This window comes from Squalius cephalus, assembly GCF_949319135.1.
Source record: "Squalius cephalus genome assembly, chromosome: 4".
Taxonomy (NCBI): domain Eukaryota; kingdom Metazoa; phylum Chordata; class Actinopteri; order Cypriniformes; family Leuciscidae; genus Squalius; species Squalius cephalus.
Genome location: NC_137125.1, coordinates 52,058,693 through 52,075,496, shown reverse-complemented (window position 1 = coordinate 52,075,496; position 16,804 = coordinate 52,058,693). Strand labels below are relative to the sequence as shown.

At 34.9% G+C, this 16,804-nt stretch overlaps 1 protein-coding gene across 1 annotated transcript; it reads right to left on the bottom strand.

Moving 5' to 3' along the window:
* Positions 1 to 1,302: 1,302 nt before the first annotated feature.
* Positions 1,303 to 6,881, bottom strand: LOC307157973 (GLIPR1-like protein 1). Its single transcript, XM_079870050.1, has 6 exons — positions 6,564 to 6,881; positions 4,350 to 4,598; positions 4,133 to 4,251; positions 3,942 to 4,027; positions 3,094 to 3,120; positions 1,303 to 1,729 (listed from the first exon to the last, which is right to left on the bottom strand). Exons 1-6 carry the CDS (start codon positions 6,729 to 6,731, stop codon positions 1,578 to 1,580), a joined length of 801 nt encoding a protein of 266 aa, XP_079726176.1. The 5' UTR covers positions 6,732 to 6,881; the 3' UTR covers positions 1,303 to 1,577.
* Positions 6,882 to 16,804: the final 9,923 nt, after the last annotated feature.

Here is a 16,804-nt window from a genome sequence, read left to right as displayed (position 1 = left end):
CTTTGAAGCCGAAGAACTCTGTTGTTAATACTGGCTAGCTCAGCTTACTTTTTTCGGGTGTGGACAGAGTGTTTCACTCTAGCTGCGCGGGCGCGGACGAGCGCTGCGTCTAGAAAACGCCAATATCGCCAATACCGGTATATTGTATTGCTCTAAATTAACACGATGTCGATATTTCATGCTTTGAATATCACGATTATCGTCAATACCGGTATATTGCGACACCCCTACTTGGCATCATTTTTTTTTTTACATGTAGTTCAGTAATTTCTCTGATATATGGCAATAAATCGAATGATATTTCTGTCATATATCCATCTCACTCGTTTAAACTGAAGGGACTAGATGGACTAATTGATGAAAAACATGTCAAGGTCACATTTCAGCCCAAATCAAACCCATTAAATATTACTGAGATCTACAGATACTTGAAAGTTCATGAGAATGAGATTTTGCATTGCAGAAATTAGAATTTGTGGGGTAAATGTGCTTAACTGATATGAAAATGTCAATGTACAAAAAACAAAACAAAAAAAATCACTTAATGCATCATTTTCTTCTTTCTTATTCTCTGCATAAAATTTGCTCCTTGTCCCTCCTTGTCCTAGTGGAAATGTGGCATTGTCTGAATGTGAACTTTCAGTATTTGAAGTTTTGAAGCTTATGCAAACAGGATATGATGGCAATTCAGGCAATAAACACAGGCAAACATGAGCCATATCTACACGTTCTTTAGTCAAGATATATTTACTTGAGAAGCAAAATGACTTGACAAAACAAGTAACTGGAAATGAATTATCAAAATTGTGTTTTTGCTTATAGGGTGAGAAAAATCATCTTGTTTTCCCTTTGAATTAAGTGTATTTTAATGACCCAACTGACCCATTTTTTCTTATTTTAAGCATAAACCTTTTTTTATTTTTATTTTGCAGTGTGTCCATTGTTCATTTATTGTTAATAATTTTTACAATTTGAAATATTAAAAGTTAGTATAAAATATTAAAAGGTAGTGTGTGTGTGTGTATATATATATATATATAAAATTTATATTATAAATCTTAATCTAGATGAATAAATGCTGTGAAAGTATTACATTTTTAGTTCATTATACATAATGTATTAGGTATAATGTTAACTGATAGTGAACGGATCCTTATTGTAAAGTGTTTAAAATATTACAGAGATCTATAGATACTTGAAAGTTCACGAGAATGAGATTTTGCATTGCAGAAATGAGAATTTGTGGAGTAAATGTGCTTAACTGATATAAAAATGTCAATGCAAAAAACAACATAAAAAAATCAGTTATTATATTATACACCTTTATTTTACCAGGAAAAGAAACACATTGAGATTAAGAATCTCTTTTACAAGAGCGTCCTGGGGAATTGAATCCAATCAAATTTCAATATCAATACATAAATACAAACTTAATGCATAATTTTCTTCTAAATTACTCTTTTAATGTAATTGCATAAAATGTGCATCAAAGAGTTAATGTTCCGCCCTGTCCCTGAGGATATATGGCATTTGTCTGAATGTGAACTTTTGTTTTTTGCAGTTGAGTTTAAGCTGTTTCACTCGTATGCAAACAGGTTATGATGACAATTCAGGCAATAAACACAGACAAAGATGAGCGGGACAGATATGACTCTGATAAGCACAACCGACAGGCAGAAGGAGCCGCAGGTGGACAGCGCAGGGTCCCAGTCTGGAGTCCACCGATAACCTACACAAACACACTCAGCTTAGGGGACTTTAATAGCAGGATGCTGTTGTTGAAAAGACAATCAGAACCAGCCAAAATAGTGGAGCGGCTAAGTTCTTATGTTTGGCAGAATCGTTCAGTTTATGATACAAGCGTGAAAATTGGCATGAGCAGTCTCCATGGGTCACTTGACAAGAAAATTGTCCGAGCCACTTGAAATTTCAAGATGGCGGCAATTTTTCAAGATGGCCGACACCTTAGTGGAGCAGTTAAGTGATATAGTGGTTTATTTGGTGATACAAGCATGAAAATTGGCATGAGCAGTCTCTGTGGGTCACTTGACAATAAGCCACCTACAGCTACTTGAAATTTCAAGATGGCGGCCATTTTTCAAGATGGCGGCCATTTTTCAAGATGGCCACCACCTTAGTGGAGAAATTAGGCTTAAGAAATCATTTAGTTGGTGATACAAGCATGAAAATTGCCATGAACCTAATTGCTCCACTAAGGTGGTGGCCATCTTGAAAAATGTCCGCCATCTTGAAATTTCAAGTAGCTGTGGGTGGCTTATTGTCTAGTGACCATCAGAGACTGCTCATGCCAATTTTCATGTTTGTATCACCAAATAAACCACTATATCACTTAACTGCTCCACTAAGGTGTCGGCCATCTTGAAAAAGGCCGCCATCTTGAAATTTCAAGTAGCTGTGGGTGGCTTATTGTCTAGTGACCATCAGAGACTGCTCATGCCAATTTTCATGTTTGTATCACCAAATAAACCACTATATCACTTAACTGCTCCACTAAGGTGTCGGCCATCTTGAAAAATGAAAAATCTTGAAATTTCAAGTGGCTCGGACAATTTTCTTGTCAAGTGACCCATGGAGACTGCTCATGCCAATTTTCACGCTTGTATCATAAACTGAATGATTATATCACTTAGCCGCTCCACTAAAACACTCCAGTCTCTCTTACAAATGTCTGAATGCCGTTGCATTTGCAGTGTTTCTCAACTAGTTTTGCTTCAGAACCAGAATTGTTAACAGAAATACATTTTTGTAAATGCATAAACATCGGAAATAAGATTTACAGTCTAGTTTTAGTGTCTCCAAATATTAGTGGTTTCATTCTATCAAAGGTCAAATAAAGGTTCTTCACGGAAACACCCATGGACTTTATTTTTAAGCGTGTATATTCGTCCTATTTAATGCATATTTATGAAATCTTGTGTAGTTTTTTATGGTTTAATGCCACATAATCAGCTTCCGCCATCAAAAGCATTTGTGCGCAGACACTTGCTGTATTGCGATGACAGTCAGACATTTATAATTGTGTGTGAAGTGAACATCTGTGTATTCAGATTGAGAGATCAAGGCTTGTCTTACTCTGCAGTGCATCGCGGGTTGAGTTTCCTGTGAAAGAACGAGAGCGATATGAAGTAAAGCGGTTGTTGGAAAGGATGTGTGTTATGGCAAGCCGTTTTAACTTTTATTCATTTCCAGGATACTAATTCTTGATATCAACTATTACATTTTTACTAGTTAAAATGCTAATTCTTGATATCAACAATTTAATTTCAACTAGTAAGAACTATAATTCTTGATATCTGTTATTGTATTTTCACTAGTGAAATTTCACAGGCTGCCATTCAAAATCCATTGTAGATATCAAGAATTGATTTCTTACTTCAGAAATACAATTCTTACTAGTAAAAACCTTTATTTTTGATATCAAGAATTAAACTGTCACTAGTTGAAATGTCTATTCTTGATATCAACAATTGAATTGCTACTAATAACAATGTTCATTTTTGATATCAATAATTCAATTTTCACTAGTGACAATGTTCATTTCTGATATCATGAATGTGATTGCTACTAGTAAGAAAGCCATTTTAGATATCTGAAATAATATTGATATCAGAAATACATTTTCAGATATCAAAAATGAAAAATGTTACTAGTAGCAATTAAATTGTTGATATCAAGAATAGACATTTCAGCTAGTGACAATTGAATTATTGATATCAGTAATTCGCATTTTTACTAGTAACAATGTAATTATTGATATCAAAAATTTTATTTCTACTAGTAAGAACTCAATTCTTGATATCAACAACTGATTTTGAATGGCAGCCTATGGTGACATTTCACTAGTGAAAATATAATTACAGATATCAACAAGTAAATTGTTGATATCAAAAATGTATGTTTGTTAGCCTACTGACACTTACGACAGAGTTTGTTTTCACACGTCTCCTGACCACATCCTCTGCACGATGACCCTTCTTTGTATGGAGCAACGCCTTTATAATTGCCTCTGTTGAAAACAATGTTGTTGTGTGCGAACAGAACAAAAACATGCTTTGCATAAAATGCACCGTTCAGAATTCTCCACACCTGCAAATGTGGTTTTCATACTCACGCTGTTGCATAGTTGCACACAAATATGATTCCTGGCTTTGTTGAGAACGATGTTTCAGCCACACCGTTTGGACAGGCCTGCGCGGCACAACCAACCTTGTAGGTTTCTGCCCAAACAACCTTTACGTGCAGAAAACAAGCAATACAGAGAGGGCTCATTCACTTATGTTTGTACACTTGAGTGTTTGGTTGAGCTTTAACCAGATCTGAGTGTGTACCTGTGTGTAGTGACCGCACACTTTTGAGCACTGGTTCTGACGGTAATTGTAATGTTGGACCTCGTCCACCCATAACTTCATTGCACGTTTCACTGTGAATTGGTTGTACGGATATCCAGCCCAGAGGTTTTCACCCACAGAAGTGAACGTAGGGTGCATCCTTCTCACCTCCCTAAGGTGAATGTTATGTTTAAAGACACAGAATCTCGCCCAGGCCCGCGCCGTCACCGCCAGCCCTTCATCCCACGTCTGCACACACACACACACACATACGCTTATTATGGCTTCATTTGTGATTAATGTTGTAATCTTATGACAGATCCGTAGACCCACATGCAAACTGCCCTGTACACATTCATGCCTTTGCATATACTGGGAAATTCTGTTCATTCCCTGCTGAGAAAACATCTTAAATCAGCCTCAAAATGGTTTGCTGGTTTAGAGGATTTTTGGGAGCTCAATGTTCTACTTTTAAGGCTGGGAGACTTTAAACCAGCCAAGACCAACAAGTCAACACAGGCTTTTTTCTTTTTTTTTTCTTTACCAACAGTACACACATGTTACTTATCTGGTGAAACAGGAAATTGCATGGGGAACAAATGTAGAACCGGTTTTATGAGGAACCGATTGGATACTGAAAAGCCAATTTGAAAAGAACATTCACAATATTAATAAATACTGTAATAACATATAAATAATACTAGAACAACACTGTTTATTGTAGTTTATATTTTACATATTTATTTTACTGCACAGTAGTGTTGGTTTAAATGTCTGAAACTAAGAGTTAAACTCACACACACACACACGCACGCACACGCGGCAATGTGAAATAACGGCAAGCACACACACAACTTCTACGGAAGACTTTATTCTCGAAACATTTCGACTTTAATCTCAAAAGATTTCGACTTTAATCTCGAAACATTTCGACTTTAATCTCGAAACATTTCGACTTTAATCTCGAAACATTTCGACTTTAATCTCGAAACATTTCGACTATAATCTCGAAACATTTCGACTTTAATCTCGAAACATTTCGACTTTAATCTCGAAACATTTCGACTTTAATCTCGAAACATTTCGACTTTAATCTCGAAACGATAGCTTTTTTTTTTTACATAATTTTTTTTTTTTTACATACATTTTTTTTTTTTTTTACAGATTTTTTTTTTTTTTTTTTTACGTTGCGGTTCAGGGCTTCCGTAAGTTATTACGTTTTGATTAGAAAAACTTTTTTTTTTTTAAATAATGTGCACCAATTAGTCATTCACTATAAGACCGGGAGCAGGTATGAAGACACATGCTCCTTTTACACAGAAAATTCAAGTAAAATGACCAGAACGACTTTTCTGGTAAATACATAAATGTGTGTTCACTCCTATTTTGTACAGTCTATGGTTCACTCAAGCAATGGCGATCCGTCTTTTTACCGGTAAGATACCATTCAGATATCAGTTTAAAAATAATCTGAAATGACCTTTAAGTGCTGTGCCATTTATAGTTTCTTTTTAGTTTCTTTTTTACTTCTGACTCTGAGCGACAGGCTTAAAGGGATGATCAAACAGAACGCAGTTTTGCTCTTAAAAACACGGGATGCATAATATCAGTTACTATAGTAGGCTACGCAAAATAACTGCAGATCGAAGGCGAGATGTAGCGCACCGGTCAGACATCTGTCTAATATGGAAGGCCAACAGGGCCAAAACACGTGAAACTAACGTCTGAAAAAACGCAGTTTCATGTTAACGCATACATTTCTCTGCTCAGTTATGCAAGTTTATTACAAACAGCCACTGCTATAAACTCATGAAGTTTAGCCAACTAAAATAGGATTTTAAAGTAATATCACCAAACAATAAATTAAAAGACAACTATGATGCACTCAAACACAGCACATGACCTTCTGTAATGCCCACGTCTTGAAAACACACTCTCACCTCTTTAATAAACACAGAGATGTTCGTCCAGTCCGAATTGGTACATACAAATCACAGATGTCGAATGATAAGAATTGTGATTCAAACGTTGTTTAGAAAACTAATCCCGTGCGAATAGGGTTTGACCAAAGCCGTTAGACGAGGTAATCAGTCTTAATGTAACTGACATTAAAAAGGTAGGAGCAGTCTTGAGGAAAACAATGACTGACTTCGTCCACTTTCAGTCCCGTTTAACACATATTTGCATTTTTAACTTGTATTATGTTTAGCCTACCATGTAGCGCATGTTGCTGGCTGGTGGATTCACGTTGCTGCGGTTCATATTGTGTTCTGTTACACATTCCTCAATAAACGCTGGATCCGTGATATCATAGAAGGGCTCGCTGGAAACCACTTTCAGCAGAGCGGTGACAGAGATCAGAACGTGAATAAAGTCACTCATCACTGAGTTTGACTGACGATTGAGAGAAGTTTCCTGTTAGTGGTGTGAACTTGTGATGTTGAGCTTTTTTTTTTTACTTACTTCTGCTTATTTTAAAAGAGCATCTGAGGAACTATTTTTAAATCAAAAACAAGTCAAAACCTCACATCCGCTGCATACCGCACTGCATTGTGGGTTAAACCACTTCCCACTTCCCACCATTTGAACACCGGTTATCACCAAATTAACTCGGGTAAATGCAATGGATGAAGGTTTTAATCTGATTAATGAGTTTGGCATCTCTACCACAAAACTAGTTTTTATTGTGCAATCATGTTTGCAAAACTAAAACATTAAATAACTGAAGATGTTCTTCAGCATATTGAGCAACCTGCATGCAGATGTGGTGTGACTGTGGTCGCAGGGCAGGGCTTTATTTAAAGGTGCTCTAAGCGATGTCACACGTTTTTTAGGCTGACACATTTTTTGTCACATACAGCAAACATCTCCTCACTATCCGCTAGCTGCCTGTCCCCTGAGCACACTGTAAAAAAACGCGGTCTCTGTAGACAGCCCAGGCTCCACAAACGGCAACAAAAACAAACTGGCCCAGCCTGGACCACGAAACATTACAAACAGTGTTCCAGCCAATAACCGACAAGAGTGATGTGGGAGTGGGAGCAGTGTTGGTCAAGTTACTTGGAAAAAGTAATTAGTTACTGATTACTGATTACTTCTCCAAGAAAGTAATCCAGTTACTTTACTGATTACTTATTTTCAAAAGTAATTAGTTACTTTACTAGTTACTTTACTAGTTACTTTTCAAAAACATGATACACGAAATGAATACGCTATAAAGCAATAGACCTTTCTGCTTAATTCTATTCTTTCTGCATATTCCATCATCTAAAATTGAATCAAATGAAACATTCTTTTTTAAAACTTGTTTTATTAGTTTCAGTATTTTAACTTTATGCACATTGCATCAATGACTCACTCATTAAGATGGTCGCCTGCTGCCTCCTACTGGCGGTTTATAAATATTATTTCTATGCACAAATAATATTTCTTATTTGTATAAAAATATTTTAAATAATCTCATTACATTATTTAATGCAGTTTATTTGATTGGTAACAGCCGTTTAGCATCTTATTCTATTGTAATTTATTGATCAAATTTAAGAATTTTAAATGAAAGATGAAGCAAACGATTAGGGAAAAATGCCCTTTATAAAGGTTAAAATATCATAAATATGCCGATTTATATATGTTAAAGCTGACTGAACTGATGAGAATACTGATTCGTAATAAATTATATTTAGCCTACAACACACACACAAAAAAATCTACATTTTTTCCTGTTCTAACAAATGTTTTTACTCGGACAAGTGAATGACCGACCGAAGGACAAATGAAAAGGCTTAAATGTTGAGCCCTGGTATATATTTTTATTCATTTATTTACCCATAAACCTGTCTTTAGGAAGCCATAAGTTACAGTGGCAAGAATAACTTTGTGAAACCTTTGAGGGTGGTGGACAGGGTTTACATTAAGACAGGAGTTTGCCTTAATCTAGTTGATCATGCATTTCTTTTCTTTTATTCCACAGCTGATGTGTGCAGTTTTTTATTGCTTGCATTAAAATAATTTTCTCTTTTTTTGTTTTTTAATTGCAGTCTTTTTCTTCTGCCATTCATGCTTATCAGCTCCATGCAATCTTAAGTTTTTCTTGGTTTAGCTGCATACAGTTTGAAAAGGTTTTTTGGCAGTTTGCTAAAATAAAAGACCCATTCTAAGAGCTGTTGACTTTTCTACCTTGATAAAGAACGTTAAACGAACAACTTAAAAAGGCATGACAAATCATGACATAACTGACATCACTCACAACGTACCAATGCATTATCCCTCATGAACAAATATAACGTCTGATGTTTGCACGTGCATACAGTTTACCATTACGACATCGTTCATGAATAAACATGACGTCTGAACACGGACAAATGGTGCGTGTTGACGCGTCAAAATTCACGCGTTATCACTTGGTGGCTCTCTTATAGACTTAGTGCGGGTTAGTGCGCGTGCACATGAAGGGCTGTGTGGGGAGTGGAGGAGAGAGAAGCATGAAGAGGGAAGTTAGCTAGAGGAGAGATGTCCTGGGGCCTGTTTCAGAAAGGAGGTTCAACTAGCTCTGAGTTAAAACTTGAACTCTGAGTTGACTTACCCTGACATGGGAAACTCTGAGTTTTCGGTTACAGAACAGTTCAATCAACTCTGAGTTGACTGACTCTGAGTTAATCGCGTGCACCACAACTATAAAAAGCCATTATCAATGGAGCGCAGATATTATGAGTCACCATGGCAACAGCGGCAGACAAAAAGAGGTCTGCATATTTCTCACCAGCAGAACTGGATGTGCTTCTGCAAGCATAGGGAGAGTAGGAACACATATTATTATTATTATTTTAAATATCGGCTCCAGCAGCGAAGGACAGAGAGTTAGCTAGGGAGAAAATCGTTGCTCGAGTAAATGCGTAAGTTTACATTTTAATTACTGTTGTACAGTGATGAGTGTAATTAATTACCAAGTAATCTAAATACTGTAATTTAATTACAGGGATTACTCTTAAAGGGATAGTTCACTTTGAAATTAAATTTTGGTATGTTTTAGCTTACCTCAAGGGCATCCAAGATGTAGGTGTCTTTGTTTCCGCAGTAGTTTCAATTTTGATATTTTTAGATCAAACCGTTCTTGTCTGTCAGTCATACACTAGATGTCGCCTTGTCTACGGCAGTTCATTGAAACGAATGTCTTTAAGGCGACATCTAGTGTATATATCTATGCACCAGTCTGCGTACACGTCACACACTAGGAAGCGCCCGCGCCCTCAGATCACTTGGAAGTGGCTGTGTACAAAAGGTAAAAACGATATAAATCGTTTCGTGTCTTAGGCCATCAATGCTTACGATGGGGAATTGTTTAATTTGGACGATGAGGAATTGTTTAATTTGGACTCTGTGCATGCTCTTTGAGATAGTGACCATAGACCTGCATTATAGGACTGACAGACAAGAACGGTTTGACCTAAAAATATCAAAATTGAAACTACTGCGGAAAAAAAGACACCTACATCTTGGATGCCCTTGAGGTAAGCTAAAACATACCAAAATTTAATTTCAAAGTGAACTATCCCTTTAATAATTCTGTAATTTAAAGTAAAATCTGATGTAATTGCATTAGACTATAGAACAATTCTGTATATTTAACATACATTTTTAAAAGGTATATTTTTAATGTAACCTTCTCCCTCTACACACTTTGATCAATTCAAGAATAATTCATGCAATTGTATATTAATTTGAAAGCATTAAAAGTGCGGTTTCTTGTCTCTCCTTGTATTGTTCAAGTGGTTGAGGTTGATATGGGATTTAGTAATTAGTAATAAGTAGACCAATACTTTCTAAAGATAGTCATTATTAAAATAATCGAATTACACTGTTGAAGATGTCGGTTGTAGTTAGTAATACAAGTAACTTACCCAACTGTTATAATATCAGAGGTGAAACTGGAAGAACAGTATGCTATTCAACCTAATCTTAATTTTCATGTAGGTGCAATCCTGCCGGTATTAAATGAACATGGCACCAGCTGAAAATTAAATATAAAAACATAATTCAATCAGGTAAGGCTTGAGCATATCATGGGTGTAGGCTACCTGACTTTATAAACATTTGACATATTAAATAAGTAAATAGCATCCAGTGTCTAGCAGTGCAGCAGAATTTTCGGCTGAGGGATTTTTGTTAACTTAATTTTTTCATTTTGTGTGGATTGCTTGATATAAATTTAACCCCACTTAGAATTACTAAATACCTACAACTTGACACTTTTAGTTCTGCTCACTCATTTTTTCAAGTTCACTTAAATTGAAGAAACCAATTTCCTTGAATGGGTCCTTGTTGCAGCTGCCCAGGTTTGGGTCCAACCTGTGGCCTTTTCTCTCCCCCCAACAGATTACAAGCAATATTATTAATTAAATTGAACAAATTAGAATTGAGTAATAATTAATCAAATTAATTCCTTAAAAGTTAACCATTTAAAATGAGTAAAATGTATAAAAAAATTTTTTTAAACAAAAATATCTGAATAACAGACAGACGTCAAAGATGAATTAAGAACTCTTTATTTTTTATTGCCAAAATTGAAGACACCTGATATTAACAAGCAGAATCACTGAAGGAGTAAACCGTAATTTTGTCACCATTATGGTGATCAGTGTTTGCTTTAGTTAGGCTCTTGACCCTTAAATCATTAACTTTAGATTTTGTTTGGCTGCTGTACCTGAGTTATAACAGCCAGATGAACAAATAGAAAAGCTGATCTCATGGTGTTGGTTGTGTTATAACATAATCATTATTTCACAATCATTTGACCTGAATCGCTGAACTCATATAGATCCCAATTTCTGAGTTAGGTTTACTTTATTAATTATAGCAGCACTGTCCTTGTACAGCATCATATTTTTAACTTTTACAATGTAATCCAAAGAATTTCTTAAGTTTCTCATATACAAAAAAACACAGACATTTTTAGACACAGACATCAAGAATCAGCCTGTGAATCTCAACAATGGTGCCAATTATAAAGCATGTTGCAGTGCATTCTGGGTGCCACCAATCAAAACTCATTCATGGCTCCCATCATGCATTGCTGCATGAATAAATAATGAGCTTATGTTCAGAGGTGATCTGTTTGTCACCATTGCTGAGATTCATACGCTAATTCTTGATGTCTGTGTGTGCAACTTTTTTTTTATTATTGATTTGATCATTTGGATTGTATTGAAATGGCTAAAAATATTATGCTGTACAAGGACAGAGCTGCTATAATTAATAAAGTAAACCTAACTATGAAATTGGGATCTATATGAGTTCAGCGATTCAGGTCAAATGATTGTGAAATAATGATTATGTTAAAACACAACCAACACCATGAGATCACCTTTTCTCTTTGTTCATCTGGCTGTTATAACTCAGGTACAGCAGCCAAACTAAATCTAAAGTTAATGATTTAAGGGTCAAGAGTCCAACTAAAACAAACACTGATCACCATAATGGTGGTTTTACGGTTTTCTCCTTCAGTGATTCTGCTTGTTAATATCAGGTGTCTGTCATGTTGGCAATAAAAAATAAAGAGTTCTTAATTCATCTTTGACGTCTGTCTGTTATTCAGATATTTTTGTTTAAAAAAAATTGTTGTAAATTTTACTCATTTTAAATGGTTAACTTTTAAGGAATTAATTTGATTAATTATTACTCAATTCTAATTTGTTAAATTTAATTAATAATATTGCTTGTAATCTGTTGCCACAATTTTATTGAGTAGATATAGCGTATTCATTTTTACTGTAAATGCAAACATGGTATTTAATTAAAAATAGTAAATTGACCTTAATCAGTTTTTATCAACCTGCTATTAACACTCGCTTTTAGTAAGTTACTTGTACTTTGAGGTTGAAAAATCTTACCAGCTCAGTCTGCTTGAGCTGGATTTAGAAAAAGTACGTTTATGACCTGTGGGCATACACAGATCAGTCCTCTCTACGCTAGACAGCGATATATGGCCACGCCAAAACCCGCCCTTCAATAGCTACTATTGGCCAGGCGTCCATGCTTACACAAGGCAAAGTAACCTGATTTGTACAGGTCCTATCCCCCTATATGTAACTCTAATCTACTACTGTATTTTCAATTCCCAGTTAGGGAGTTATTTAGACTTCATCTTATTAAAAAAAATAGAAAAAAAACAGCAGTAAAAATAGCAATATTTTATTTATTAATAATTAATTTTATTAATAAAAATTTACTGAAAGAATGAATGAGGTGTTTAAACACGGCTTCCTCTTTAAAAAAGTGGAGGAGACCGAAAGAAACTCTGGGTTTACCGAAGAAAACCTGCTCCCGACCAGGTTAGGTTCACAGAGTAAGTTACCATGGTAACTGACTCTGAGTATAAGTTACCTCTCTTTCAGAAATGGGCTTGACTTGCTCTGCTTTCTCAGGTTTGGCATACCTCCCATTCTGAAACAGAAAACCCAGAGTTTCCCTCATTTCAGGGTTAACATACACTTAACCTCCTTTCTGAATCAGGCCCCAGGACAATGACAACGACTAACGTTAGAATTATATTCTCTTGAATTTTAATATGGCCGACACACGGCCAAAGAGTTAACGATATATAAATATTATATGAAAAACTTCAACTTAAAAAAAACCTCTTGCCTTTTCAACTCACTATAAAAAACTTCTAAAATAACACTGATGTCTATTGTTGTGTATATTTTGTATATTTTTTTATATTATGGTGCATTTAAAAGTCAAACTAAAAGTGAATCTTTTTTTCAATGAAAATGTTTTTTTTTTTCATTACAAATTATATTAACTTAAAAAAAGTTAGAAGGGTTGCTGTGGCAACTAACGGAAATAAATTAAGTTTAAAGTAAGTTTCTTAAAATTGCTAAAAAAAAAAAAAAGTTAATGGAAATATAAAAAATATATAAAAATGACAAAATCAAATATAAAAATAAATACAATTTAAAATATTTATAACTTAATAGTTAATTAATAAATATTAATAAACTAAAATAGTAATACTAAAACATCATCACTGATGTCTATGTTGTTTATACTTAACATATTTATTTTATATTACAGTGGGGTTTAAAATTCTGACACTAAAAGTGGAAATCATTTTTTTGTTCATTACAAATTATATTATCAGAATAAAAGTTTGAGTGAAAAGTTGAATATAAATATGAAACATTTCTTCCTTCTCTGGGTTTAAATAAGTTATTTAAATCACATATTTTCAAAGTGTTCTTAGACTTTTGGACTCTGTTGATATGTATTAAAAAGTGCACAGTCTTTTTTCTTTTTTCAGTCTTTATTTTCTAAATGCTTTTTACAGTAATTCAAGTAGTTGATTATAAAGTGATCAGCATCTCATAATATCCCAGTGTTTAGTGACTTCTCCTGAATTCATAATACATAATACATTAGTGATGGCAATAGTTAATTGTCAGTGTCTCCCAAATACCAGCAACACAAAACAAACAAACATTTCAAACCCATTTCATAAATAAACAATAACTACATGACAATATAGCAAACTTAACCGAAAAAGAGATATGAAGCAAATGTAGTGCAACTATGAAGAAAATCAGCTGCCAATCATACGATTTTGCACCATTACACAAAATTATTAATATAACATAAACAATGTTATGACCCAGAACATTTACACTGATAACTTGTTCATTTAATGTCTAAATTATTATAATTAAATTTTTAGCTGTACAAAAAAAGCCTGTTATCCTGCTTGATATTGCAAACTGCTATTTCTTACCATATTATTTGAATGTATTGTCATAATTGTAAACATACTGGATTGTAGTGCAAATAGTTTTTACCGTTTAGTGCACTTTTATTCTTCCTTAAATATTTACCAATATGCGGCTTATGAATCGGAAGTGTTGCACACTCACAGAAAATAGTGTAGCGGGGCGAGAAATCGGAGGAGATCGACTAGCGACTACGCCACCCTGGAATCTTGCCAGCGACAATACAATGGAATTTCTGCTTTAAGACTTAAACTTTTAACACAGGTTCGTTCACAGTAAAGTGGCGGGAGACGTGGATACGAAAATGTCATTTTATTCAAGATAAATACTTTATATAAAATTCACAAAACACAATCAACAACACTTAATATAGACACGACAATGTCACTATTCAAGTCAAGTCAAGTTTATTTATATAGCGCTTTTCACAACATAGGTTGTATCAAAGCAGCTTCACAGTATTAAATTAAAACAATACATCAATGTTTGTTTCTAGTGGAACGTCCACGTTTGTTAATGCTGATCAATAGTATCGTTGATTAATTAAATTAAATATCCCCAAATATCCCCAACTGAGCAAGCCAAAGGCAACAGTGGCAAGGAACCGAAAAAGTCCATCAGGTGACCTAATGGAGAAAAAAAAAACCTTGGGAGAACCCAGGCTCAGTCGGGGGCCAGTTCTCCTCTGGCGTTTATGAACTAGAGGTCGGATTTAACTGTAAGATTAAAAGTATTATATGAATGCCTGGCTGAAGAGATGCGTCTCGTTTTAATCTAGTTTTAAACTGGGAGAGCGAGTCTGAGCAACGAACAGTATCAGGAAGACTATTCCAGAGTTTTGGAGCTAAATGTGAAAATGATCTCCCTCCTTTGGTGGATCTGGATATCCTAGGTATGACCAAAAGCCTCGAATTTAGTGACCTTAAAGAGCGCGATGGATTATAGGGCGATAGAAGATCGGTTAAATAGACTGGAGCTAAGCCGTTTAGGGCTTTATAAGTCAGTAGCAATACCTTGTAATTAATACGGAACTTTATAGGTAACCAATGTAGTGATGATAAAATTGGTGTTATATGATCATATTTTCTTGATCTAGTTAGAACTCTAGCGGCGGCATTTTGGACTAACTGTATCTTGTTTATTGAGGATGCAGGACAACCAGCTAATAAAGCATTACAGTAATCTAGTCTCGATGTCATGAACGCATGAACTAACTTTTCTGCGTCAGAAACTGATAGCATGTTACGTAGCTTAGCAATGTTTCTAAGGTGGAAAAAGGCTGTTCTTGTAACATATGAAATATGATTTTCAAAAGACAGGTTGCAGTCTAATATAACACCCAGGTCTTTTACTGTAGAGGATAAAGTAACAGGACATCCTACTATGTTAAAGTTGTATTGTGAGAGGTTTGGTGGGTGGTTTTTTGAACCGATGATTAGTACCTCTGTCTTGTCTGGATTTAATAAAAGAAAATTGCGCGTCATCCAATCTTTTATATCTTTAACACACTCTGTCAATTTGGATAATTTAGCGTTTTCATCTGGCCGTGATGAAATATAGATTTGAGTGTCATCAGCATAACAATGGAAACTAATTCCATGTTTCCTTATAATATTTCCAAGTGGCAGCATATATATTGAAAATAACAGAGGGCCTAACACAGATCCCTGCGGCACTCCATAGTTTACTGGAGTTATGATCTTAATGCTTGTCCTTGAACACCAGTATAATTTTGTAGTCGATCTAAGAGTATTGTGTGATCTATAGTATCAAACGCAGCACTAAGATCAAGTAAAACTAATACTGAGATACAGCCTTGGTCAGAAGCTAAAAGTAAATCATTTGTGATTTTAACGAGCGCAGTTTCAGTGCTATGATGCGGCCTGAATCCTGACTGAAACTTTTCATAGATGTCATTTTCATGCAAGAAAGAGCCCAGTTGGGCGGACACAACTTTTTCTAGTATTTTAGACATAAAAGGTAGATTTGAAATGGGTCTATAATTTGCTAGATTATGTGGATCTAATTGTGGTTTCTTAATGAGAGGTTTTATAACTTCCAGTTTAAATGTTCTTGGAACATGACCTAAAGATAAAGATGAGTTAATAATATTGAGGAGAGGTCCACTTCCACTACAGGTAATACTTCTTTCAGTAGTTTAGTTGGTATAGGATCTAATAAACATGTTGTTGTTTTAGATGAAGTGATAAGTTTATTTAACTCTTTTTGTTCTATAGTTGTATAGCACTGTAATTGTTCTTGCGGGGTGATAATTGAGGCTGAATTATAAGGCGCGATTGAGGATTGAACGTTTACAATTGTGGTTCTGATGTTTTCTATTTTCTCAGTGAAGAACTTCATGAAATCATTACTACTAAACTGTAACGGAATATTTTGTTCAGGAGACATCTGTTTATTTGTTAGTCTAGCCACGGTGTTAAATAAGAACCTAGGATTGTTTTGGTTGTTTTCTATTAGTTTGCGGAGATGCTCAGCCCTGGCCGCTTTTAGAGCCTTTTTATAACGTGACATACTGTCTTTCCATGCGATTCTAAAGACCTCTAAGTTAGTTTTTTTTCCATTTACGCTCTAAATTACGGGTTTCTCTCTTTAGAACATGCGTAGTATTGTTGTACCATGGTGCTTTACTTTTCTCTCTGACCTTTTTTAATCTAATGGGTGCAACAATATCCAATG

Coding starts and splice junctions, on each gene's coding strand:
- LOC307157973 (XM_079870050.1), bottom strand. CDS start 6,731: ATGAGTGACTTTATTCACGTTCTGATCTCTGTCACCGCTCTGCTGAAA. Junction 4,599..6,563: donor CCAGCAACATGCGCTACATG/GTAGGCTAAACA, acceptor GTGTGTGTGCAG/ACGTGGGATGAAGGGCTGGC. Junction 3,121..3,941: donor GTGTGAAAACAAACTCTGTC/GTAAGTGTCAGT, acceptor GTTCTTTCACAG/GAAACTCAACCCGCGATGCA.